General features: G+C 42.1%; 1 protein-coding gene across 1 annotated transcript; it reads right to left on the bottom strand.

The window, feature by feature from the left end:
* Window positions 1–852: 852 nt before the first annotated feature.
* Window positions 853–24,643, bottom strand: CRLF3 (cytokine receptor like factor 3). The gene is made up of 8 exons (XM_054047823.1): window positions 24,446–24,643; window positions 18,529–18,736; window positions 15,308–15,395; window positions 14,615–14,792; window positions 13,230–13,452; window positions 12,093–12,225; window positions 5,263–5,375; window positions 853–3,722 (listed from the first exon to the last, which is right to left on the bottom strand). Exons 1-8 carry the CDS (start codon window positions 24,641–24,643, stop codon window positions 3,469–3,471), a joined length of 1,395 nt encoding a protein of 464 aa, XP_053903798.1. The 3' UTR covers window positions 853–3,468.
* Between the last annotated feature and the right edge of the window lie 3,009 nt (window positions 24,644–27,652).

The following is a 27,652-nucleotide window of genomic DNA, read 5'->3' as shown; positions in this document are numbered from 1 at the left end:
CACAAAGAAATTCAGCAAAGCTGCTGCTTGGCTAGTTGGAGTAGGCAAATAACAATAGTAATGGCCAGATGGAGTCAATATGAAAGGAGTTTTCAGAAGAGATGGGGAGATACTGCTGGGAAGGCTTGGTGTTTCACCAGCTGTGTCTTTATGGGAAGGAAGAGTCATGGCCAAAAGGCAGGGATGTAGTGAGGCAATGCCTGAAATAGGCTGCATCATGTTCATAGAGTGCTTAAATATGCAGTTTAGAAATGGATCTTGAAACTAAGAGGGAGCCAGTGGAGTTGTGTGAGGGTGCCTTTATTTTATGAAAGGAGGCACCAGCATAGGCTAAACTGAGTAGGAAGCCACAGGAAGGAGTTGCAGTGAGAGGAAATTAAGGCATAGGTATGTTAGCAATGTACGTGAACAACAATTATGCGGGTTGTGGCAAGGTTTGCAGACCTATATAATGAGCAAGGCAAGTTTCAAGTATGATACCATCTTTGGTCTTGTGGCAAATGAACAAGCTGTGACTTAAAGGGAGAAATTATGCTTGTCTTGTTCTTCCCAACAGTAGCACTTCTGAGGTTAGAGGGAAGAATCACCAACAGTGTTTATGTACACTTCAGTAGCAGGTCCTGTGAAAATTACTAGAAAAGAACTCCATACAGAAAGGATAATAATAAACCTGCACTTGGTCTGAGTAGACATGTTTATGGACAGACCCAATTATGCTGGTCATCTGATCTATGGACTTACTAGTATAGGGCTCATGTATACCTAGTTTGAACAGATGCTGAGGTTTATTCCGGAGGGAGGGGTGAGGAGAGCAATATAAGCAGTGCTAACAATTAACAGACATGCACAGAGTTCAGGGATCAACTTTTATTTTTAAAAAATAATTTCACAAGACAAACATCTGTCATTGAGGTAAGTGAGTATTATGGCTTCAGAGAACATACTTTCAAAGTTTCATAAGCAGTTTTGTATTTACAACAAGCTTTTTGCATGACTAGTATTTAGATGTGGAACATGTTTTGAAGCAGTTGCAAGTGTCAAGCCTTCAATCTGCTGAAACCTTTAATTGTTCTGGAGAAGCTACTGCTACAGTAATGTTCTTTAAAAGGATTAACAGTACAGGTGAGTACTTTGGTGTTTGAAGAGTACCTATCTAGTAGTTCATGCGTCTAGCCTTTGTGATCATCTACAACAAATCTGTCTTTACAAACAGCTGGAAGCTGACATTTTGGATAATGGCAAAAGATGGGTTTTAATGTAAGTGACTTATCTACTTAAACTTCATGATTTCAGGTAAGACTGATTTGACCTCAATTATACCCTCCCTAAAAGCTAGAGAGAGTGAGGGTTTGCAGTAGTGCAGGGGCTAGTTTACCATGCTGGACATTTCTCAAATCTTGTACAAATGTACCAGCCCTTACTACAAATTACATTTTTTTAAGCTGGTTTGTAGTATGTACTGTGAACAAGCTGACAGAACTATCTCGGGTAGGAGTATACTGAACTGTGTGAACAAAGCCCTATATAATGTATCTCCATTTTATATTTTGATAGTTACCTATTCTTACCAGCCCTTTCACAAGAAGAGGGAGGCATACATTTGCCTCTTGGAGTGAATACCCCCTTTTTTTCTTAAAGACCGCAATCTGGCTCTCTTTGCTTGAAGTAGAGTTTTATGGCAGTTAATCATACACACCCAGTACCTAACATCTGGACTCACAGGGAAAGGGATCAGAAATATCCAGTGAATAAGGCATGGGCATATGAAACAGACCTATGTTCTGCTACCAACTTCAGTGCTAACTTGACTATTGCCAAGTTGTACCCTCTGTTCTGCTGTAAATAGGAATACTACATGAATAGTCTTCAAAAGCACTTTCCTAGGTATAGATGAAGTATATTATGTTAAAAAAAAAAATTTGCATCAGATCAGTGGTCCATCTAATCCAGCTGCTTCAAAGGAAGAAATCCGGCACTTAACCTGTTCCCAGACAAAGTTTCCTCCTAATCCCCAATGAACAGTCTATATGATGAAGTTTGAAGATCCAAAAATCTCGGTATTATTACCTGTAGCTAATTCTTAATGCTCACCATCTTTTCACAGTAAATCTTAATCTAGTTCTGTGGTGACTAAGGAGATTTTTGGTATCTGTTTGAAATTTCTACTTTTCACTTACATTTAATATATTTCTTGTGTAACAAGAAGGGGAATAAAAGTTCCTACTTTGGCTTCTCCTCACTTTCAACATGTTGTCTAATGTGAATAATCCCTCCCCTCTGAGTCTTTCCATGCCCCTAATTGTTGCCTGTCTTAAAATCAACTTGCTTCTCCTATATCCTTTAGGGTAAAGACAGGAAAAATTCATAGTCCAAATGGGGTAACTTTATTTGTGACTAGTATATGGGGCATATGTAGCTACCACAGCCATGGGTATATTTAAATGAAAGGAATAGGGCAAGATCTTATGATTGTATAATCTATTAAAAAAAAGCTTTACAAAATATCACCACCTGTATTTTAAAAAAAAACTGCCACAGTTGCTTTATATACACAATATTTGCCTTTGAGGTAAGCAAAAGTTTTTTATATACTTACTGTATTTTAGGGCTCTAAACACTTTTTTGTTAATATGCTCTTGTAAACAAAGTAACACTAATAGTCTCTGGACAAGAAACAGGACTAGTTTAATACTGTTACCCAGTCATTTATAACTACCCTGTTCAAATTCATAGTAAATTCCTATACTACTACACTTTATTATAATAGAGCAAGAAAATAAGTTACCATTCTTTGCTTTATGGTCTGACTTAAGTTCCATAGTTCATGGTACTAAAGTGTTGAGGCTTAAGCATGGTCCATGTGGTTTATTAAACTTATTCCATAAGACACAAAAACTACTGTTCAGTATTTGAAGGTAAGGCACATTGGTAAAGAAATGAGACACTTAACAGCCTGACTACATATTTTAACTTACTTAAGGCTCAGACATTCTTATTTTTGGGGAATGATGACAAACCGTACCACACCCAGAAGAAAATGTATTATGTAGAACCACACGTTCTGCCTTTTTAAAGTTTGAGTTGCAGCATTCTGTAATTAAGTCTATCTGAAATTTACTAAGATAGTTTGCTCTTATTGTAGGTGGGATAGATAAAACTTTGGACCATTAACCCTAAGCCAAAAGTGTTACAGGCTTGTTTCACAGAACAGCAGTAAGCAAAGTTCATTCAATTCAATACATGTACCCTGAGGTTTTTCCAGTTTTTATTCCAAGCCTGTATGAAATTAATTGCCTGTTTAGCTTTTTATAGAGTAATATCATGTTTTCCATTATTTTGAAATGGATTTAAGTACAACATAGTGACCTTCAAGTGATGTAAAGACAAGTTTTGTTAAACCCAAGTTAGATATTAAAAGCTGGAAAAATGAATTCAACTTTTAAAATTTAGAGCAAACAACTAGAGAGGCTAGAACACTAACACCTTCCAGCCTGGGTAGGAGAATGAACATCCAAAATATAAAGAACCACATGAGTGATCAAGTACCCAATCAAAAACTACTTCCCTGTTGTTAGAACTGATGGTTACTCTGAGTTTGGTGTTTCCTCCCTCGTTGTTATTGGGACCTAAATGCACAACTTCCATGTCAAATGTCACAGTTGATCCACAAGTAACAGCAGGCAATTGGTTTGTCATCTCCTTGCCATTTACAAATACTGCCCCTGAAACAGTCAAGATATTTAAACATTTTTTTACAGTGTATAATGGTTAGGGGCAGAAGTTGGCTGCACCACTGATGAAGCCCCAGCACCCCACTCCCCCAAGAATGCATATCATGTGATTTGCTCACTACTCAAACCCAAAGAAAACTGACATGTAAAATCATAATGGAACTTTGTAACAGCTATATTAATTCTGTGCCAGTCTTAGCTCTTCACAAAAACAGAATAGGTGGTATTGACAAAACATTTTAACCAGTTCCTGTGACACTTTGCACTGGGCCTAATAAGCAAATATACCAGCTGAAACACAAGTGTATTAAAGCTCCACTATTACATTCCTTATACACATCAGGAAACAATCAACTTAAAAATGTTTTCACTTGCCCTCCTATCCCAAATTATTAACCATTGACTTTTCAGCAATAAAATAGAAACTAGGGTTCGCAATAACTCTTAAATATTCTATTTAAGTTAAATACAGAGAGATTGACAAGCATTAAACATAGACAAGGATTAATTATCAAAGATAGGGCAATATACTATGTTGATCTACTATTAAAAAAAATTAAGGCTATGGCAAACTAATTGTTGGGTCAAGAAACAAAGGATCGCCAATAAAGCACAGATCAAATAAATGATTTTAAAATAACATGTTATCCCTCTTCCTATCTCCAGTGCATTTGCTTATCATGGACTGACTGCACTATCAAGGTAGGAAAGTTGTCCATACCACAAATTCTTTCATTGTAAGTGCCTGAGGGCAGGGACTCTCTTTTTAGATGTTTGAGTGGTGTTTGGCAAAGTTTGGGGTAATTGATTAATAAAATGGAAGCTTACCAGTTGTACTGTTCTCTTTTATCAATGTAACCTTAAGTAAAAATCAGCTGTACTTTTCTTTTTTAAGAAAGTAAGAATGACTATACTATTTCAGACCAAGTCTATACATCCAGACCAGTATCTTGTCTTGAGAGTGACCAGTGCCAGATGCATCAGAGGGAATGAAAAGAACAAGGCTATTTATTGAGTGATCCATCCAGATCAATTGTCAGCCAGTCCCAGCCTCCGGTAGGCAGCGGTTTAGGGACACCCAGAACATGGGGTTGCATTCTTAGCCAATAGCCATTGATGAATCTATCCTCCATGAATTTATCTAATACACGAGACACAGGGCAGGCTTCAATAGTAGCAGTCAGTAAGAGGAAAGCCCAGCTCCAAGCAGGTTTTCCTAAATGGGGACTAGTCTCAGGAATTGAGTTGATTTTTTTTTTTTTGAAGTCTTCGAACAACACATGCAAATACCTATAGCATACACAGTATTAAGCGAACTTGTGAATGTTAAAGATGCAGTACACTTCCATGTGGTTCACTTCAAATAACAGAATTCGACTGCTCGGGTTGCTGGAAGCTGTAACAACACTTCAGCAAAAGAGCCAGCCGTTAGAGACAAATATGTTGGAAAGCACACAATAGACATAAGACATAGCCAAGATCTTCATAAACAAGTAGATTATATTCAATAGTGCAATATTAATGAGCTCACCATTTGTACTAATGCATACTGCTTTATCTCGCTGCAAAGAATCATAGCCGTTCTGCTGTTCTACACAGACTCCTATACTGTCTCGTTTGTCTGGCTGACCAACTGTTTCAATTCTATGAAGAAGAAAGTTTTGTTAAATTCTGAAGTTTTAAATTAACAAAAAAACAGTTAAAAACTGCAGCAAGGTTCATACCAAATCAGCACTACCTTATCATAAAGGGCCTCTTTACAATGGCCCCAAGGTGTCCACCTCAATTTCACGCAAACTTTGAGACCACTTCTGCTGAGTAATTGGTCATGTAGGTCCTTAAGACCAGCTTCACCATATACTTCTCTTCAGCTTGTAGCAGATGCTCAGCTGGCAGAGGTTACAGCTGTATCTTTTCTCACAATCTTAAAATTTTCTTTTTTTTGGTATGTTCTGTTAAATGTTCCCCATGTGATGTAGCCTGTGGCCTGCCACTTTCAACAGTTGCGGCACATGGCCTTAGGCTGGCTGTCCCATCTATTAGTATTTGTACCAATCCAGGCAGAATCACAAAATTGTCTGCCAAACTGTCAACATCACATTTTTAAGGCAAAGCGCTCCACTTCTGGCAGGTACAGAAGGCCCTAGGTGCAGTAAAAGCTCCTTAAAAGGGACTCCGAACATAACCCTGATTTAAGTTACTAATAGAGGGGTTGAAAGTGGGTTTAATATAGATGATATCCATGACAAAAGGAGGATGAATCATGCAGAAGAACAAGGTGCAATCTCTATCAGATTAACACTGTACACTCTTAAGGAGTTGCCATTCATCTATTTGAAAGGAAAAATAGAATCAGTGGTGCTAGTCAACTGTAAAAGGGTAAGTCATTGCAGAGAGGCCAGAATGGAAATTCATTAATGTGAATAGAAGCGTACCTGATATTTGCAAATGTCAATTGGTAAGGTATTGAAAATAAACCCATGATCTGGGCAATTAAGTGCTCAGCGGCAGCCTGCTGCCACTACAGAATTTCTGAGCTTGGTGTACTTCTGCCATATGCATAGTTACCCTTTTGTGTTCTAATCTTTATTAGAAGTTAAAGTGACTGTCACTAAGGGACTGACCAGCCATATAGCCCTATTAATATGAAGCCCTGTGTTGGGTCATTGATTAATCCCTCAGGCTGAGAATGTACTGACAGTTGCAGGCTCTTTCTCTAGCATTTATTATAAAGAGTAGCAGGTTCCCTTAACAATTATGGGACTCTAACTTATCCTGCTAACTTTCTTTGGCTAGAGAGACCATGCCTTTGGTGGGGAAGGTGGGGACAGAATCTTAAAACAAGTAATTTGCAAGCCTGGCTTCTGCCAAGATGAATTTATAATTTTGATAAAGAACTGATAGACTTTTCCAATGATCAACCAAGCAGACGTGTGTGTACAGACAAACCATTGAAAACGAATGCCCACATCCCAGCCAAAGGCCAACACGCAGGCCTATAAAGGAGAGGGAGGCTATATAAGCTTTATGTTTAAAGATACTTCTATAAATGGATCTGTTTTCTTCTGTCCCATGAATCATACATTTACCTCTGTTACTCTCTGTTGTTCCTTAAAGATGCTGGGTAAAGTTTTCAAAAAAGCCCAAGTGATTTCAAATACTACATTATGTTGACTTTCAAAAGCAACACACTACTAAGTGGCAAAGTCACTCCTAAATCCCTTGAGCACTCTTGAAAACATAACCTGCCCTGTTTTGGGGGGGATTGGTTTTCACTGGAGCTGATACAACTAATAATTTATGGCATCAAGGCAGCAGAGGTGTTCAATGCTTTTTTTCCTTCAGTCTTCATTAAAACATTTAATGATGACCAGATACTTAACACAATTAATATTATCAAGGGGGAAGGAATACAAGCCAAAATAGGGAAAGAACAGGTTAAAGACTATTTAGAGACATTAGATGTATTAAAGTTGTCAGGGCCTGATGAAATTCATCCTAGGGTACTTAAGGAACTAGCTGAAGCAATCTTGGAACTGTTAGCAATAGTCTTTGAGAACTCATGGCAGGGGGTGAGGTCTCAGAGGACTGAAGAAGGGAAAACATAGTAGCTATCTTTAAAAAGGGAAACAAAGAAGACCCAGAGAATTATAGACCAGTCAGCCTGGAAAGATACTGCACTAAATTATTAAACAATCTATTTGTAAGCACCAGCAGAATAATAAGGTTATAAGAAATAGCTAGCATGGATTTGTCAAGAACAAATCATGCAAAACCAACCTAATTCCCTTCTTTGACAGGTTAATTTCCTAGAGGATGGTGGAGAAGAAGCAGATGTAATATATCTTGATTTTAGTAAGGCTTTTATCACAGTCCCACTTGACATTCTCATAAGCAAACCAGAAAAATGTAGTATAGATGAAATTACTATAAGGTTGGTGCACAAAGTAGTTATCAATGGTTCACTGTCAAACGTGAAGGATGTATGGTGTAGATAGGGGTCGAGTACTATTCAATATTTTCATGAATGACTTGGATAATGGAATGGAGAATATGCGTATAAAATCTGCAGATGACACTAATCTGGGAGGGGATGCAATTAGAATTAGAAGGATTAGAATTCAAAGGAACCTAGACCAATTGGAGAATTGATCTGAATTCAACAAGATGAAACACCAGACCAAAGTACTACACTTAAGAAAAATCAAATGCACAACTACAAAATGGAGAATATCTGGCTATACCAGGGGTTTTCAATCTTTTTTCCATTTGCAGACCACTAAAAAAATGTTGTATGGAGGTGTGGACCCCTTTGGAAATCTTAGGCATAATTTGTGGACCCCGAGGGGTTCACGGGCCACAGGTTGAAAGCCACTGAGCTATGCAGCTGTACTGCTGCAAAGGATCTAGGGGCTACCGTGGATCACAAATTGAATAAGAGTCAATGTGATGCAGTTGCAACCAAAAAAAGGGGGGGGAGGGGAGCTAATATTCTGGGTTAAAGGAGTGTAATGTAGTAAATGTCCTGCTCTACTTGGCACTAGTGAGGCCTCAGCTGGAGTACTGTGTCCAGTTCTGGGCATCACACTTTAAGATGTGAACATACTAGAGGGGAAAAAAGAGAAGAGCAATAACAGTGATAAAAGGTTTAGAAAACCTGATCTATGAGGAAAGGGAAAAAAACACTTATGTTCAGTCTTGGGGGGGAAAAAAAAAAACTGACGGAAGGCAGGGAAGAACTGATAAGTCTTCAAACATGTTACAGGCTGTGCTGTGCTGTCCATGTCCACTGAAGGTAGGACAAGAAGTAATGGGATTAGTCTGCAGTAAGGGAGATTTAGGTTAAATATTAGGAAAACCTTTTTAACTGTAAGGGTAACTAAGCAATGGACTAGGCTTTGAAGAGAGGTCATGGAATCCCCATCATTGGTGGTCTTTAAGAACAGGTTGGACAAACATCTGTCAGGGATGGTCTAGATATACTTGATCTTGCCTCAGCGTAAGAAGCTCATCTTGATAACCTGTTGAGGTCCTACATTTCTATGATTTGTCAAACTTCACAAACATGCAACAGCAGCTTCAAGAACTGGAAATTAATAAAGCCCCTTTTAATTATATTTTATGATTTGAGAGTGGTCTGGCAAATTATTAGTTAGTTCCTTAAAGATGTACAGAAGAAATCCAAATTGGAACCATGTTGTACTCTCATTCTATCAGATTTTTCAGTTCTCTGGAAATCATCACTGAGATAACTGAAAGCTATGTTATAAAGCAAAGAAAACAAACAAAAATCTAAGTGTCTAGAAGTTTTGCATTTTGAATTGATCCACAATGAGAACTGTTTGTACAAAAGAACCTTAGATAAGGTTGTGTTCATTAGGTCTAGTCGTTACTGCAGTTTTATAAATATTAACTTAGAAATGTTCAGATATTGTTAATGTCTTTGTACATTAGAGAACACCAATTCTATGCCTCTCCAGTTAATGCAGCATCTCTTTGATTTTTTTGTCTGGAAATATGTATGTTTGCATAACACAAAGCTGACCAAGTGCACTAGCTTATCTGTACATTTAAAACCCATTTTCAAGTAAGTGATCCATGGCTTTGATCTATCACTCCATGCACATTGGCGTATATGACTGAGCAGATCAAAGAAACAAGCTAGACTAATAGTAGAGGGAAAACCAAGCGATTACACAATCAGCAGGACAGAACCACTGGACTCAAGGCAACAGTGTGGAAGTCCTTACAAACATAATATGCCAACACACGCAGTATAAAGACCCTGGGCATGGTGGCAGGCTGGGCACCCCAGTAAGGGGGTTAGCTTAAATTGTTAACAGGCCTATGGGTTTGGTGCAGGACACCATTTCTTAGCTTAATATTTTTGTCAATTCCAGCAGCAAACCATCCCAGGAAGCACAGCCCTAGACAGGAGTCGTCGTATATAAGGGAACTTTTAGAAAGACTTAGCTATGAATGTCTCAGTGGTGTTCAGGGATAAACTGCTATTCATTTTACTAATGAAAACCATTTGATCTAGAATCCATGTTTAGGATGACTATTTTTCTCTGCAGTTTTGGAGAACTTGTGACCTGGAGTTGTTGACTGTATCTAGAACATGCAGTAGAAATACTATTTAACAGACCATGTTTTAAATCCTACATCATCACTTTGTTGGAAGGCAGCATGCAGCCCACAAGATGTCCTCTCCTTGTAACTGCAGGGAGTAGACAGATATACAAGATCAACCCTAGGTTTTTATGGTTAGTGAAATTGAACACCCCACAGTTTCCATTAATCTCAAAAACAGAGAGATGCACAAGTCACCATCCATCATATGCACTAATTTATGAATTAGCTATATGTAGATTAGGCTAAGCCTGCCAGAGTCACCGGGGCACACTGTTTCGCCCTCTCAGACTGCCTCATTTACCTGGCTGTATTGTCTTGAATGGATAGCGCAGCTGGACTAATCTTGTCTTCCTACTGCAAGGATAAGCATTACGAACAACTGCAGTCTGAAGAGCAGGGGGTGGTCACCCTGGAGAATCTCTCACCATCCATTCCAAGCACAGCTCCATGGGGGCAGCAGAGAACTGGGAATAATGTTGGCCCAGGCCAATTACCTCATACCCCCAATTATAGCCTCATCTAAATGTCTTGGTTGGTGACACTCCGATTAAAGAGATCTAGTTATGAGAAGGGGACATATGAAATGCTGGTTTTATTACAGCTTTGCTACTCACTAGAGAGGCTATTATGCTTCCTGCATATATGACAAGAAGATTATCTGTAACATGAGTCTTGACCGTTTCTATCCAGGAGGCTGGTTATCCCTTTGTGAATGTACTGTTGAAACAGAGGGATAAAGCCAAATGCTAAGTATTGCATCTAGTGAACTAGCAGAATCTAATATATGCTTTGAAATGGGAAGCTCTTGCGGGGATTGGGGAAAGTAACAACCTATTTTCTAACTTTTGAGATTCTCTTTAAAAAAAAAACAACACATGTTCCATCACATCTTTTGAAGACACATGTGGGCTAGTGCTCTGTGATACAGAAACATGATCTTTCCTCAGAGAGAACGAGCAAAATCCACACTACAAAAAAACTGCACATCAAAAGGATTTTCAGCTCTGTTACCAATATGAAAAGGTAAGAGCGACACTGGTGTGAAACAGAACCAGGGAACGCCTCAAAACTCTGCATTTAATAGCACAGATGCTTCTGTGCCAGGCAATATTAAGCCTATTGTTTTATTTGAGATGGAAGCTGTGGAGCTCTTTGCATCCATGGCAGACAGAGGACAGTTGAATATGCCCTCGCCCTATGACCATCCAAAGCCAACAGAATCTAAGTTTCAGGGTTAGGGTTAATGTAACATCATCTAAAAGCTACATGGATAAACACCATAATCACACTCCCTAAACTACCAGTGGAGTTTGCAGCAGGATTGTCAAGCCTATTATACAAAAACTGTCAGTCTGTGTGCCTCTGTAATAAGAGAAAGGTGGGGAAAAACTATGGCTAAGTCTCTTAAATCTACTATCACAACCGACACCGCCTGGCAGACGAGACATCTCCACAGGGACTCTCCTCTTCCCCAGCCAAACAGCTTCATCTCAAGGGAAGGGCTCAATGCAGAAAAGCTGCCAAGGTTTCTAATCTCACTGTTGTGCCAAATTAAAATTCTTAACCCTGAAAGTAAATTCCCCATGCTATCTTTTCCCCTCAGGAGTTTCTACAGATGGCAACCAACAATCATCTGACCTGAGCTATAATTATGCTGGAGGTGGTATCTTTTTGAGAACTTACTCCACTGCCAATCAGCCATTCTTACACTGTCACATGAAAACAACGCTCCAACAGTCCTAGAAGAATTAGGAGGGTTGGGAAGGAAAGAGGTTACTGTTTAGGGGACCTAATCCAAAGCCCACTGGAGTCAATGGAAGAATACCAATGGGCTTTAGATCAGGTCATAGCAGTTGCTGAGAAGCACCAAAAAAGCTCTAAATACCCCACAGCTCCACTCAGTTTAGGCTAATTTGGGGACCTCGTTGAGGAAGGAATAGAGCACTTCAGCTCCTGTTCTAGGTTAGGATGGATCCTACAAGAGGGTCTTGGACTTTGTCCTGAAGAACTAGGAGGTGGAAGCACAGAGAGGAAGGTTCAGGCTTCACACACAAATGAGACTGTGTATTACGTACACACCACTCAGTCAGTGATTTGGGAGTTTACCACTTAAAGGCATAGTGAGGCTTGAGTTCTCTGTACAACACAGCGGTAGCAAAATGAGACAAAACAGGAAATTCTGTTTGCGTAAGTGCCTCATGCAATGGCAATACAGCATGTACTTGCCTGAACGTTAATGTCTGCCCACAGAAGTAAGTAGGAGCTTTGGAGTAGAGCACACCACATGACTGAGAATCATTTCGAAGTGCTATGTTTTTTCGACTGCTCAGGCTGTAACCCTCCAAACCTGCTGTCCATTCTTCAAACAAAAACAAAAACATGAATTACTTCACTGGCTATCATGTGAGGAAGGAGCTTCAGTTGGCTGCATCCAGTCTTTTTACTTCATCTGCAAGTTAGAGTCAGGTTACCATAGCTCTGGGTCTAACCTCTCATTGATGTGCAAAAGGAGTGAGAGAGAAATGAGGCATTTTTTGCAATATCGTGATTGTTGCCAAGAAGATTAACCTACATTTGACTCTTGGCTATGATTACTTACAAAGAAGTGACAAAAATGTATATTACACAGTTTCCTTATAAAATTAATTGGGACTAAAGATAACCTGGCGTTTCTCTCATTTTCAGCCAGTTTAAGAACTAGCCTTATGGACATTTACAAAGTTATTAGATGTAGATTTTCTATAATAATGAGGAAAAAATAGGAAAGATCTTCAGTTTTGTCATTCGGTGAATCTTGCTAACCCCTCAGCAACCTGTCTAAATAACATCACGATGAGATAGGAACTCATTTCTCAATGGAAGCCTAACTTTCCACCCTCAAAGAAAGCAAAACCCCAGGCTATTACAGAAACCAGAAATCCTTGAGGAAAGCCAGAACAAGAGTTAACGCTCCATTTCTCATTACAACCAATACAAAAGGGAAGTAGGTAGAAACCCCCTGCAAACAGGCTCTGACACAACAGGCAATGACAGATGTGAATTTAAAATTCTTCATGAAACATAGAACAGAATCTCACACTGGCATTTTCCAAGTGCAGGCGCTGCTCCAGCCCAAGCATCAGGTTGATAGCTACCATGTGTGCTACAGAACTAGTTGCAGTTAAAATTAAGCAAAGACTCCAACTGTAGAAGGGTATGTATCTAATTACCTTGTATTATCTAGATACACATTTAATTCCATATATTGCAAGGCAGCAAATTCCATTGTCTGCAGACAGCAAACAGCTCCACAAAACCTACAGCACATTATGGGTTTTTCACACACACTATAAGCGTCAGAAGACTAACAACAAAAGTTTATACCATGAGGAACTAATGTAGAACGGCCAGTTTGAGGAATACTCCATGGACTCCATTCCTGCCGTCCGTCACCCCGGGCACAGACTCTGAACTGGTAATCAACATTGGGGTCGATATGTAGTACTATGAATTCCATCTCTGAGCCAACATACACATCTTCAAAGTGATTGGCAGTACTCTTGCGATACTGAAGCCTGTAGTCTTGTGGTATAAAGTCATCATCCACCTAAACAGACATTTATTCCATTAACAAGGGATCATGACCATTTCTTCCCTGGATTTCTTTGAACTACAATGTATCCCAGTAGCAGTGCAAGTTAGCAACATTTGTCCTTCACAAGGTAAGGTGACCAATGGTTGGCCTTTGTTAAAACAACATCCGAAACACAACATTCTTTCATACTTCTAGGGAGGAATGGCAAGGAAGATAGAGCCATCCAGTAGCAACTTAAATATGTATGGTCCTAGCAACCATACCTTTGATTTAGTGAATAAAAAAGGAATGCCTTCTGAATACTGAAGAAAGCAATTAGCCAAGCGTCTGATACAAAATCTGAGGTTCTTTACTCACCCACTGTACCTACCAGAGTACTAAATATTTAAGGGTGCAGAAGTTTAATGTTTATCCCTATGAGTGAAATCCTGGCCCCACTGAAATCAATGGGAGTTTTCCATTGTTTGTACAGCACCTCGCACAATGGGGCCCTACCTGCAATTACCTACTGTAATACACATCACCACCAAGTATGGATTCTACAAGACGTTTATTTCTAGGTCAATCTGTGCTTCTGACAAATACATGACACTAAGACCTATTTCGGCAATTGCTATTTAGATGATAGTGTCACAGAATTAATATTTCTGTAGCACTCATCTATCTAGGGGGAAGCGTTATAGGCTGGTTTTTGTTTTTTGGGGGAGGGGAGGTAATCTCCTGCCTCTTTGATTTCCAACAGTTTGGCCCAAGAAGAGAGGAGGAGTGGGCACTTTTTTCAGCGAGCTCTGCTGGCTTTTCTACACAACAGACTGTATACAGACCTGTTGCACTAATTGGCAGATACTGGGAGACAGTAGGTACTATCAAGCAGCACACAGGTAGCCCAGTGCCAGACTGAGCAGTCTAAGGGCTGGATTCTCATGTGAAAGTCTTCCTCCACACACACTTGTGCCTCAAAATCTACCACCTGGATTGTGCCCCTGGATTGAACCATAACATACAATTTCTTCCAGTGTATTTTAAATCCCAAGTCAAAAGGAGCTGATTCCCTTGATGGAGGAAGAAATGCAGCGTGAAAGTGACATTCAGTTTGAGAAAGAATACCTTCTTTTTTCTGAAACAGGGTCTAAAAGAGAATCTGAGTTACATTCATTCAAGAGATTTTACTCACCTTACACCACCGGACTAGGATACCGCCAGGCTTCTCAGTAAGTTCTTCTACCTGTACAGGCGGCCGAGATGCTACTGTCCCATGGTTGAAGATTTGATTTTTCACTATAGTAAGAAGACAGTCATCCAGCTGGGCAGATAAACAAGGCACATCAACCAAGGCAGGCACTTCTGGCAAGCTAAGGAAAGAAAAATTGCTGACATGTAAGGGAGCAGCTTGTATACAATTCTATTTCAGCCATACACTTAAAAGACAACACATGTGGTGTTGATTATTTTTTTAACTCTATACTTCAAAGGACTGGTTTTAAAAATTAGAACATTAAAGGAATTCCAGATTTCAGACTTAAAAGACTGAGGAAGTACCTAATATTTTAGGCCTAATGATGTCATCTGTGTCTCAGTAATCTCTTCTCTTTCATTGGGATTGATCAAAAAACTATTGCAAACAGACAATCCATATTTCAAGAGAGACCATCTGAGGACTGAACACTACTTGAATTATCAAGGCCAACCCCTTCCAGAATCTATATGTAAGTGGGACAGCAAAGCCTGAAATAAACCTTTGAAATAAAAGTCCCTAATGTCCATTGCCTTAAAAGGGAACAAACAAACAAAAAATCCTATGTAGAGGCATGTTAATCATGATCCTTGCTGCATTCTCAAATCCCCCCACCATACTGATGTCTCTCACCTATCCAGCTGAATGTGCAAAGCCTTTTTTGTAAAGTTGCACAGTTTTTCATTCTGCTCTCCGATGACCTCATGGATGACACTCTCTCCTGGAATGAAAGAGTAAAAAAAAAAATGTTCCTAGTATGAAAAATGTCCAAGAAAAACATTCTTCATATCAAATAACAACTAGTGCTGAAGTGAACAAACAGTTAACAATTTTTTTTCAGTGTTTTCAATGCTCCTGCAAGACACTTTAATAGAATTTCAACACTTGTATGTTCTTGCTGTTAATAATATATGTCTATATAGCATCCTTTGATGACAATCTTAAAGAGCTTTGTAGGAACTTCTATGAGAGAGTTAGGTGATTTGACCGAGGTCCCAGACAGTAACTGAGCTGGGACCAGATGCAAGAAATCATGGCTTCTTATCCTCTGGCTCCATCACTTGACAGCCAAACAACTTTAAGAGGGAAACATCATCACAGAAAATGCAGAACATCTTTACTGATTAGAACCTGAAAAAGCTAAAACTGGCAAAGAAATTATAACAGTTTCAACAGTGTGCAGAATCAGGCCCTTTATTTTTTGCAAATGTAACATTCTATGATAGTCTGTGCAGTTCAAGGTAGGGATAGATAAATAGAAAGCTTTTCAAACACATCAGCTCTGATCCCCTGCATTTACGTGGAAACCCCAGGAAGATCTACAGTGACTTCTGCTTAAATCCAGCTTGGACTCTTCTCAAGTTTATCATCTGATGAGCGTACAGTGATCTGTGGGAGCTATGTGAGCTCAGTCCAGTTCCAAGTGGACAGTTGCCAACATTTAGAAAAAAGAAAAACGCACACTATATTTGGCAGCAAAAGATTGAATGTGCATGAAGACTGAACCTCTTCTTGCTCAGAGGTGGCCCCTCTAGAATAGAGCGACTGTATAGCAAAACTTTTACTGCCACTGTCCACATAGGCAGCTGTGGCCCAGTGGATTAGAAGTAGACTAGTAGCCACGGATCTGGGAGCTTATCAGTCAGACTCATACAAGTTATGTCACCTCCTGTGGTCAAATGGAGATGGTGTTAATACCAGCTTCACAGGAGTAGGCGAAACTATTTGGAAAGTGACAAATGGTTTTGGTGGATACAGGACTTCATTCAGACAGACAAGCCAGCAACTTCCTTAAGCACAAAACTCACATCCAAGTACAAGTAGCAGACTGTACAACGCGTTGCAGTTCACAAACCAGAGAGCACCGTGGAAGAAAGTTAAAGCTGAGACAGACGAGAACAATGCAAGGAAACAACCTGCCCAGTCATGGCTGAAACAGGCCACAGAATAGGTTCTCCAGTGCAGGGACACAGTCAATAGCGACATTCCTTTGTGACTAGCTATTTGGTAACGATATGGAATAGTTCGCCCTTAATGGTACACTTCGACACTTCTATTGTTTTCTGTCCCAACTGCAAATCTCCTGGAGAAAAGCAGGACTTTCCTTGCAGATATAAATGGGATGCGAGGGAGGGAAAGGTCAGTGACAGGCAGTACAGTATAATCCTTGAACTTTTGTACGCTATGTTTTTACTCCACAGACTCAAAATAACTTCCCTCCAGTTCCAAACGCTGGAACAAACATTCACTCTATTTTGGCAGAAACTCACTTTCCAATATAAAATAAACTCAAATCCAAAATTATTTTCTCCTAGAGAAAAAGCAATTAGACCACATAGGGTGAAATTTACCCCCTGCGCGAAGGACTAGCACAGGGATCGGCAACCTTTGGCACACGGCTCACCAGGGTAAGCACCCTGGCGGGCCGGGCCGGTTTGTTTACCTGCCATGTCCACAGGTTCGGCCGATCGCGGTTCCCACTGGCCACGGTTCACTGCTCAGGCCAATGGGGGTGGCGGGAAGCGGCGCAGGCAGAGGGATGTGCTGGCCGCCGCTTCCCACGGCCAGTGGGAGCTGCGATCGGCCGAACCTTCGGACGCGGCAGGTAAACAAACCAGCCCGGCCTGCCAGGGTGCTTACGCTGGCGGGCCACATGCCAAAGGTTGCCGACCCCTGGACTAACATAAGACCTATGCACCACTGAAGTTCCACTTAGGTTTAAAATAAACTGCCAGATTAACAGTACCAAAAACAACACAGATGTTTTGTTATTTATGAGGACATCTGATACACATTTTATTTTAAGAGGCCAAACACAATCCATTGCTTCTACTTTGGTGGCCTGGAAGTTAACTTTATGGGAATATATACCTCTGAAAGTAGGTACTCTCCCCCTGTATCATTCCATACTTCAGCCCATTTATATTTATACTTATATTTATACTATAATCCTAGGGTTATATACCAAAATGCTAAAATATGGATCCTCATAAGCAAGCATTGATATATTTCCCCCCACCCCACCCCCAATTCTCCAGAGATCTTTAAACCTTTACTAGTGTTGGTTTAGGATAGGCCCATTTCAGCCAAAACATGCTGTACGTAATATGCACTACGATCTACACCAGGGGTGGGCAAACTTTTTGGCCTGAGGGCCACACTGGGGTATGGAAATTGTATGGTGAGCCATGAATGCTCACGAAATTGGGAGTAGGGGTGCGGGAGGCTCTGGGCTGGGACCAATGGGTTTGGAGGGCAGGAGAGTGATCAGGGATGGGGGAGGGCTCTGGCTGGGGGTGTGGGCTCTGGGGTGGGGCTGGGGATGAGGAGTTTGGGGTACAAGAGGGGGCTCCGGGCTGGGATTGAGGGGTTTGGAGGGTAGGATCAGGGCTGTGGCAAGGGATTGGGGCACAGGGAGGGGTTCATGCTCTGGGTGGCGCTTACCGCAAGCAGCTCCTGGAAGCATGTCCCCCCATCACTCCTAAGCAGAGGCGTGGCCAGGCGGCTCTGCACACTGCACCGTCCACAGGCGCCACCTCTGCAGCTCCCATTGGCCGTGAATGTGGCCAATGGGAGCTGCGGGAGTGGCACCTACGGACAGGGTATCGCGGAGAGCCACCTGGCCACACCTCCGCGTACTATGTAGGAGCCGGAGGGAGGTCATGTCGGCTGCTTCCTGGGAGTCACTCGGAGCGGGGCAAATCCCTGACCCTGCTCCCCAGCGGGAGCTGAGGGCTGGATTAAAAGGTCTGATGGGCCGGATGTAGCCTGCAGGCCATAGTTTGCTCGCCACTGATCTACACTAATCTTTAAGAGAAGACTTATAGGAATGTATATTTTAAACAGCCCCCTACCTTCCTGGAGCAGGTCATCAGCTGTACTGACTCCATGTTCTATTAGTTTCTGGCATTCATCCAACGGCTTGATGCTCTCTTGTTCTATGGCATCCACTTCCTGCAGCAATAACACTAGTCGCTCATCCAGCAGCTTCCTCAGGGTCCCTTTTAAATCATTAAAATGCTGCTCAAGTACATCCCTTGTCAGAGCTGCACTCTCTCTGATCTGCCTCAAGACAACAGAAAAGAGAAGGATTCAGGGTGAGCAGCTGAAAAGAAATATTCCTTTATCACTGCGAATCACATTGCCTGCATTTGCTGGTGGAAAGCTCTGTGCTAGGTCAGCTTTTACAAAGGCTCTCAGCCAATTAACAAACCTGCTAGGAGACTCTCATTGTAGGATACTCATTTGATTAAGGGTACAAAGCAGGGGAGAGAAAAGGTAGTGAGGCTACCCAAGCAGAAAGACAAGCGATGAAAGCAAAGCAAAACTTGTAATCTTTTAGAGAAGGATTATAAATAAGGAGGAAAGCCACACGAAACTGGAAGAGAGGAGAGCATCCTTTAGGACAATTATTTCCCCCATAAACAAACTAAAGACACGCTTAAGAGTGATGAGCCTATCGTAACAGGGTCTCAAATCATGTGGACAACAGGAGGCCTTTGGCCAACTAGGAGGTAGGCTACGTATGCCATGGCCAAAATAACCCAATGCAAATGAGACATATTAAAAATTTAACCAATTCAAATCAAGCCAGAACACATTAAGTAAATCAATTTATTCTGGGGCTATTAGACGATAAAAGTGTGGCCCTCGTTACTGTAGTATTTGAACACCTCTATCTTGAGGTATTTATTCTCACAACACCCTTGTGAGGTAAGGCGGTACCATTATCCCCATTGTACAGATGAGGAACTGAGGCACAAAAAGGGTAAGTGACTTGCCTGACATAACAGAGGAAGTTTGTAGCAGAGCAGGGACTTGAACTCACATCTCACAAGTCCTTGGCTAGTGCCCTAACCAGTGGGCAACGCTTCTTCTACTTTACTCAGCAGATTTCCTTTCCAGTATCTATAAACTATTTAAGTCTCCTGAGGAAAGTAAATATATTAGCAGCTTATTTGTTGTCAAGTCAGGGAAATTTCTCCTCTCAGCAGAATTTGAATTCATCCGCAATAAGAACATCCATAGACACTATTGTAACCTACAGGCTGCTCCTTAGAGCTGCAAGTCTTGAGCAGGTGCATTAAAAAGGGAGAGCAGTTCAGCTACACAAAAAGTTTTAGAACAGAGTTACAACCAATGATATTAAGGCTCTGTATTGAAAGCTAGATAGAGAGAGTGTCTTAGGCAACTGCACAGGACCTGTCATGACGTTAACACATTAAGCAGCAGTGTGGTATTTCCCATCCATCCAGAGCACTAAGACAATGAAATATCCACTCCTTGTGCAGCCGGTCCTTCCCACACACTGGACTCACATTAGTAATGAGAATGGCACTGCAGCACACGGCATTAGAACAGAGATAGAACTGTGTGTATTTTAAAGTGTCAAAGATCTTCATTGTTGGCTCACCACATTGTACTTGAATATTTCAGCATGCAGAGGCCTTATCCAAAGCCCACTGCAGTTAGTAGAAAGACTTCACTGACTTCATTGAGCTTTGGATTAGGCCTATCACAAATACGACCAGCCAGTATTTGGAGAAAATTCAGCTCCACAGAGTGGAAAGAGAATGGTTTCAACGTTTACTCGGTCTGTCCATCTGTGTGTTTGAGTCACTAATTTATCTTTAACAGGCAATTTCTAAGTTACAAGAAAACTATCACATAGTCTCAAATCAGATCAGACAAGTATCCTGTCATGGCCGGTGTAAGAGATCCTGTATTCAGTAGTTATGAAATATGCTGTCCCCAGTGAAAAATCTCTTCTTTCCTCCTATATTTAGAGGCTTAACCCCAGAAGCGTGAGGGTTTGAATCCCTTCCAAAACTTTCTTTTTTTTTTTATTTACTATTACAACTCTGAATAGTCTTGTTATCCATATAAGTGACCGATCATTTGTTTGAATCTTACTACATTTTTTGCCTCAACCTTGGTGCAAGGAGTTCCATGGGCCAACTGCACATTTGTGTGAAGGGGACTTTTGTTTTATTTTTAAATCAGCTGGAAATGGATCACCTTTGAGTTCCATTTATTGTTTCCCTTGTTCTTTTGTTAGGAGTCAGGGTGAATAGTGAATATGCCACCATATCCATTTTGATTCTGTGGATATTGTAAGAATCTTTATTACAAAAAAGTTGTTACAAAAAGTTTACTCCGAAGTCGATTAAGAACCCACTGCATATGATTTTTTTAGGAAGGAAAAATTTGAATTCGTGAAAAATTAATCACAAGCTAAAAGTCAGAATTAAACACACCACTATGAAGTGCTTTCATGATTTACACACATAAGGAAATGCTGCAATAGAAGCCAAGCCCTAGATGTAATTTCTAGATCTTTAGAAGTACTGACAACCAACACAGGAAGCTCTTGGGTTAGGTAAAGTAAATTTCCTCTTCAAGCAATCTTCATGAGCCTCTGCAGCTGCCACACAGCTTGGCTTCCCCTCACTTGTTATTTTACTATTTCAGAAAAAAAGGAAGTGTTTGGCAGTGTATATTCGAGGCTGGGGTGGAGGATGACAAAAGAGAATGGTTGTTCCCCTAAACCCATTACCGTTTTAGATGTGTATACAAACTCAATCAATATCAGAATCTCAATGCTAGAGCTAGGGATGTGCAAACAGAAGAGAGGACGAAAATACTGGAAAGTAAAAACACACACAGAGGCTCGAGAATGGATTTGAATACTGTAGTAAAATGGTCCTAAAATGGAGGTTGATGCTGCAATGCTAAGTGGTCCTGCTAGCTATAGCCCAGTCTAGGAGTCTTGAGATTTCCAAAGGCTCTTATGTGCATCCTGCATAGTTGATTCATATCCTCCTTTGGCAGATATCTCGTTAGCGTAAACTCCATTGTGGCCAACTCAGCAGATGACCGAGCCCACAGTTGGAAAGTGAATCCAGGGGAACAGAAACAAATGCATACAAGCACAGAACTATACAGCAAAGAGATCAACTGAAGTTGCAGGAACAAGGAAAGATTCAGTACTAATGAATGCAAAGTTCTGTATCCAGGGACAGGAAACAAACAGCACAAATGAAGGTGAAGGTAACTAAGCAGTCACACCCACCAAAGTAACAGAGCAGTTATACTCACCATGCTAATGCAAGTTTACTGTCATTTGTCCCGTTATATTTTATGTTAATAAGCAGCACTACCACTGCAGCAGGGATAGCAAAGTTTGGATGAGAGCAGCAGTCCCCGAACTTTTCAGGGTCACACCTCCTTCACACGTCTGCCCCGCCGAGCCAGGGCCAGGAGTGGGGACAGGATGCGAACAGGGGGTAAGGGGGCCAAGGCCACAACTGGGGGCAGGTGTGTGGCCAGAAGCTGGGGCCCCGGGCCAGCAGTTGGGGCCCCAGGCCGGGAGCGGAGCCCCGGGTGCAGGGCTGGCAGCCAGGGTCAGAAGCAGAGCTGGGTGGCATTCCCTCCCTGCCCCACATGGGGGTTGGCCCAGGCCCCAGCTGCACCCCCCTGAACAGTCCTCCACCTCTCCCGTGGGTAGGGGGGCGCTCCACAGTTTGGGAACCTCTGGACTAGAGGCATCTATGAGGCTCGTTACCTTGAGTAGTTTGCAATAACAACAACTTTGAAAACCACTGTGATTAATGAACATTAATCTTCCACTTAGTCATAACATCAGGGCACTAACCCACATAGGTTTACAACAGATTTCTATGGTGATGGGATCAGTTTCAAGGAAATTATCTGATCACAACAGAAACAATGAGGAGTCCAGTGGCACCTTAAAGACTAACAGATTTATTTGGGCATAAGATTTCATGGGTAAAAAAACCCACTTCTTCAGATGCATGGAGTGAAAATTACAGATGCAGGCATTATTATACTGACACATGAAGAGAAGGGAGTTACCTTACAAGTGGAGAACCAGTGTTGACAGGGCCAATTCAATCAGGGTGGATTTGGTCCATGCCCAATAATTGATGAGGAGGTCTCAATACCAAGAGAGGGAAAATTGCTTTTGTAGTGAACCAGCCACTCCCAGTCCCTATTCAAGCTCAAATTAGTGGTGTTAAATTTGCAAATTAATTGTAGCTCAGCAGTTTCTCTTGGAAGCCTGTTTTTGAAGTTTTTTTGTTCAAGTATGGCTATTTTTAAATCTGTTATAGAATGTCCAGGGAAATTGAAGTGTTCTTCTACTGGCTTTTGGATGTTACCATTCCTGATGTCTGATTTGTGTCCATTTATTCTTTTACGTAGAGATTGTCCGGTTTGGCCAATGTACATGGCAGAGGGGCATTGCTGGCACATGATGGCATATCACCTTAGTAGATGTGCAGGTGAATGAGTCCCTGATGGTGTGGCTGATGTGGTTGGATCCTCTGATGGTGTTGCTAGAGTAGATATGGGGACGGAGTAGGCAACCGGGTTTGTTACAGGGATTGGTTCCTGGGTTAGTGTTTCTGTGGCGTGGTGTATAGTTGCTGGTGAGTATTTGCTTCAGGTTGGGGGCTGTCTGTAAACGAGGACTGGCCTGCCTCCCAAGGTCTGTGAGAGTGAGGGATCGTTTTCCAGGATAGGTTGTAGATCGTTGATGATGTGCTGGAGAGGTTTTAGCTGGGGGCTGTATGTGATGGCCAGTGGTGTTCTGCTATTTTCCTTGTTGGGTCTGTCTTGTAGGTGGTGACTTCTGGGTACCTGTCTCGCTCTGTCAATCTGTTTCTTCACTTCCCCAGGTGGGTATTGTAGATTTAAATAAAACTTGAGCAAGACGGGTACCCAGAAGTCACCTACTACAGGAAAGGACCAACAAGGAAAATAGCAGAAAACCACTGGCCATCACATACAGCCCCAAGCTAAAACCTCTCCAGCACATCATATTTATGCCTGCATCTGTAATTTTCACTACATGCATCTCAAGAAGTGGGTTTTTTACCCACAAAAGCTTATGCCCAAATAAATCTGTTAGTCTTTAAAGTGCCACCGGACTCTGCATTGTTTTTGTGGATACAGACTAACACAGCTACCCCTCTGACACTTGATCACAAGAGAAAAATTCTGTAAGATTTAAAATAAATGAAATATCACTCCACAAGATGAACTAACACCGAGGGTGTTCTCAGGTCTACAAAAATTAAAGACATTCAGTGTATGTTAACAATGAAGAGTTAAATCAGATAATGGATACCTGAGTCTGAATGCATGGGTATGGTGTCAGGCGATTATATGAGAATCTTCGCTTTGATTTTTTTCCCCTTAAAAGCAGATTTCTATCTTTCAAGGTTGCAGAAGAAAAACTTTAAAATGGGAACGCTAACAGCCCCCAAACCAGAAGGTTGATAAAAATTCCAACATTTTAACCTCTCCTTATTTTTAAGACAATCTCATGATCTGGGAGGTAGGGGGCGGACTCATTAATTTTTAATTCTTGGCGCTGGCAAAACAGGGGCAGTTCTCATCTCAGAGCTGCTCAGTCTGAAGCAGGCAACTACCTGCATCAGTTTCGCTCAGGTCACGTTCAGAAGATTTTTCCCCCCTCCAAGTGCCAGAGACGTGTTTTAAATTGAAGCGTGGACGCCACATAATCTGAATCTGTCCCAGGAAAGGGAGGTGGTGTGTTCCCAGCCCATGGACTAGGTGTGTCCCTACCCTGCCCCCCTCCCAATCACCCCCTATTTCCTCTCCCCCATCACAGCCCCACCAGCACCAGGACCCTGCACTCACCAGCACAGCTCTGTGCCCGGCTCCCCTTGACCTCATTCCCTGCCCCCGCACCCTCAGCTCTCACCCCAACCCCCAACGCCCCACCTGCTTGCGCGCCTGCTGCAGCCCCCGCAGCCGCTGCTGCAGCTCCCGCCGGTAGCTCCGCGCCGCCTCCACGCTCTCCCGAGCCTCCAGCAGCAGCGCCTCACCCTCCGGATCCATCCCACTCCCGGCCCGGGCTGTGGGGACCCGCTGCTGGCAACAGCCGCCCGGGCTGGCCTCACACCCGGAAGCGAACCACATCCGGGCAATGAGCCAGGCAGGAGGGCGGGGCATAAGTTTGGGGTTGTGTTGTTGTTGTTTTTTAAATCAAGGAAAACTTTATTGATACCCCAACACGTACCTATGGCACACAAGGTAGCATTGGTGGAGCAGCCAGAAAGCACAGTCACCAAACCCAGGTCCTGATTGCAAAAAGCCCATTCAGAATTCAAGGCTACCTATGTTCATTCAGGCCCATCACTGAAAGCAAACACTTCATTATACTTATGTTGCATAAGACAAATACATTGATATGTACAATAAATTACCATTGAAGTTATTGCTACATTTTACACGTCTACACACTAGTAAACTATTAATTCATTAGACCAATGAAAATACAGTCATTGCATTAAAACGAAACTTTTTAATTTGAAATGTAAAAGTCACTCTAACACAGGAGAAAGGATGGTCTAGGGTTAGGGTACTAGCCTGGGGCTTGGGAGAACTAGGTTACATTTCCTGCATGGCCTCAGGCAAGTCACTTAGATTTCAGTTTTCAGAGTAGCAGCCGTGTTAAGTCTGTATCCACAGAAAGAACAGGAGTACTTGTGGCACCTTAGAGACTAACAAATTTATTAGAGCATAAGCTTTCGTTGGCTACAGCCCACTTCATCAGATGCATAGAATGGAACATATAGTAAGGAGATAGCTATACACATACAGAGAACATGGAAAGGTGGGAGTTGCCCTACCAACTCTAAGAGGCTAATTAATTAAGAGAAAACATTTTTGTAGTGATCATCAAGATGGCACATTTCAGACAGTTTGACAAGAACGTGTGAGGATACTTAACGTAGGGAAATAGATTCAATGTGGAATCTAGATGTCATCTATGATAGACTTCAATGGAACCTAAATACCTTTGTGAATCAGGGACTTAGCTGCTTTGTGCCTCACTTCCCCAACTAGAAAATGGAGATGATAGTACTTTTTTTCCCCTCACATGGCTCTTGTGAAGATAAATACCACTGAAAATTGTGAAGCACTCAAGTGGGAAAGTAATGGGAGCCAGATAAGTACCCAGGATAGATACATAGTATTAATTACTTAGAGCTTGTTTACACTGGCAATTTATGGGGTTGCAACTTTCTCGCTCAGGGGTGTAAAAAACACTCAGAGGTGTAAAAAACACACTCCTGAGCACAGCAAGTTTCAGCACTGTAAAGCACCAGTGTAGGCAGTGTTCTAGCGTTTGGAGCTATGCCAGTGTAGACTAGCCCTTATATGATGTAGCTGGCCTTGCAAAAATCAACTTGTCCAATCATGAAAGACAAGTAATTTTTTTCTTATGCACTTAAGACCCTGATACTACAAGTAACTCCAGCTGGGTTGACCTCTACACCTATACTGTGCCAGGGCCTATCATATTATATTATTATAGTAGGTCCCATTATGTTAGGCAATGTACAAATACATAACAAGAAGCAGACCTTGCCCCAGTCTAAACAAACTAGTGGGAGGAAACAACGGTGGGAGGAAAAAGTGAGGCACAGAGAGGTGAAGTGACTTGCCCAGTGTCACACAGCAGGTTAGTGGCAGAATAGGGAACAGAAACATGCCTCCTGAGTCTCAATCCAGTGCATTAGCCACTAGCTCATGCTGCCTCTTCTCTCTCCTATATATTTAGGACTCACGCTTGCAAACTTACACGTGTGCTTTATTTTAATGCACCATGAGTAGTCCATTGAAGTTTCACAGGGCATTAAGTTAAACACACACATAAGTCTTTGTGCAATCACAGTCTTATAGTGCAATAGTACCCAAAAGCACTAATCAGGATTGAGGCCTTACTGTGCTAGGCACAGAGAAAGCACTGCTTCAGAGCTCATGGCTAATCAAAAGACTCAAATCATATTTAAACAGTCTTTAGCCCTTCTCTGGGGCTCAGCTTCCACCCCTCCTAGGCTCCAGTCAGTCCCATCTCACCTTCTACTACAGGTCCCTAAACCATTGGGTTGCAGGGTAGAGGACCCAAACGGCCCCCTTTCTTTCTTTCCTTCCCAGGGTCTTTTCCCACCTATGCAACTCAACCTCCTCACTGGCCCTTTTCTGGCTGTCTAGCGAGCCTCTCCCTCTTGAGCTGAGGAAGCACTCCCAGATTGCCTCTGAATGGCTACAGACAGCCATTGTACAAACAAACCTACGGATGCATAGAGTGAAAGTTACAGATGCAGGCATTATATACTGACACACTCCATGTGTCAGTGACACACTCCATGTGTCAGTATATAATGCCTGCATCTGTAACTTTCACTCTATGCATCCGAAGAAGTGAGGTTTTTACCCACAAAAGCTTATGCCCAAATAAATCTGTTAGTCTTTAAGATGCCACCAGACTCCTTGTTATTTTTGTAGATACAGACTAACACGGCTACCCCCTGATACTTTACAACAAACCCAGTTCTTAGACGTGCTCCTCCAGCATGCGACCCAGCTATCTTTCATTATTTTCACCCAAACTTGGCACAGTGAGCAAGCCCAGCCCCCTTAGAGGGCCCGCTCACTCTGACACTGATGGTGCACTGTACAGGCACCCCAGGGTGATTTCAAGGCCCAGGAGACAGTGGGAGCATGTGACCTACACTTCTAAGGAGAGGCCAGTTACGACCATCTCCTCTGGGACTCCCAACAATACAACCCCACCCTGAGACGAGGCTACTTTGCATCTGCAGAAAGTTTGACCTCTATTGCCTCCCCTTTCTACCTTCCCTTTTTACGTCATGACGCTATACGCGCTCCACCCTTGTCATCAACGTGCAGGCGGCGCGAAAACCCAACTGACAGCGACAAGCCCCTGCTTCGCCGCTAGACCGCGTGACTTTACGAAGGGAGTAGGCGGGACCCGTTGGCGCTTAGATCACGTGACCCTCGAAAGGCTAGTCCCTGGGGCAGCCCGAGCCGTGCCAGCATCACGTGATGCTGGAAAGTCTTGATGTGTAGTCCTGCTTTGGTCACGTGGGCCTGTTGGCCTCGCCCCCCTCTCGCGCC

The sequence above is a fragment of the Malaclemys terrapin genome, chromosome 13, assembly GCF_027887155.1.
Source record: "Malaclemys terrapin pileata isolate rMalTer1 chromosome 13, rMalTer1.hap1, whole genome shotgun sequence".
NCBI classification, from domain to species: Eukaryota; Metazoa; Chordata; order Testudines; family Emydidae; genus Malaclemys; species Malaclemys terrapin.
Note: the sequence above shows the minus strand (reverse complement) of the source record. Positions and strands in the feature narration are given on the sequence as shown.

Excerpts from the sequence above, each read along its gene's own strand:
- CRLF3 (XM_054047823.1), bottom strand. The coding sequence starts at position 24,643 with ATGTGGTTCGCTTCCGGGTGTGAGGCCAGCCCGGGCGGCTGTTGCCAG. Across the intron at positions 15,396-18,528 it reads TGATGACCTGCTCCAGGAAG|GAGAGAGTGTCATCCATGAG; the intron begins GTAGGGGGCTGT and ends CTTTCATTCCAG. Across the intron at positions 12,226-13,229 it reads TTCTACATTAGTTCCTCATG|AATGGACAGCAGGTTTGGAG; the intron begins GTATAAACTTTT and ends TTTTGTTTGAAG.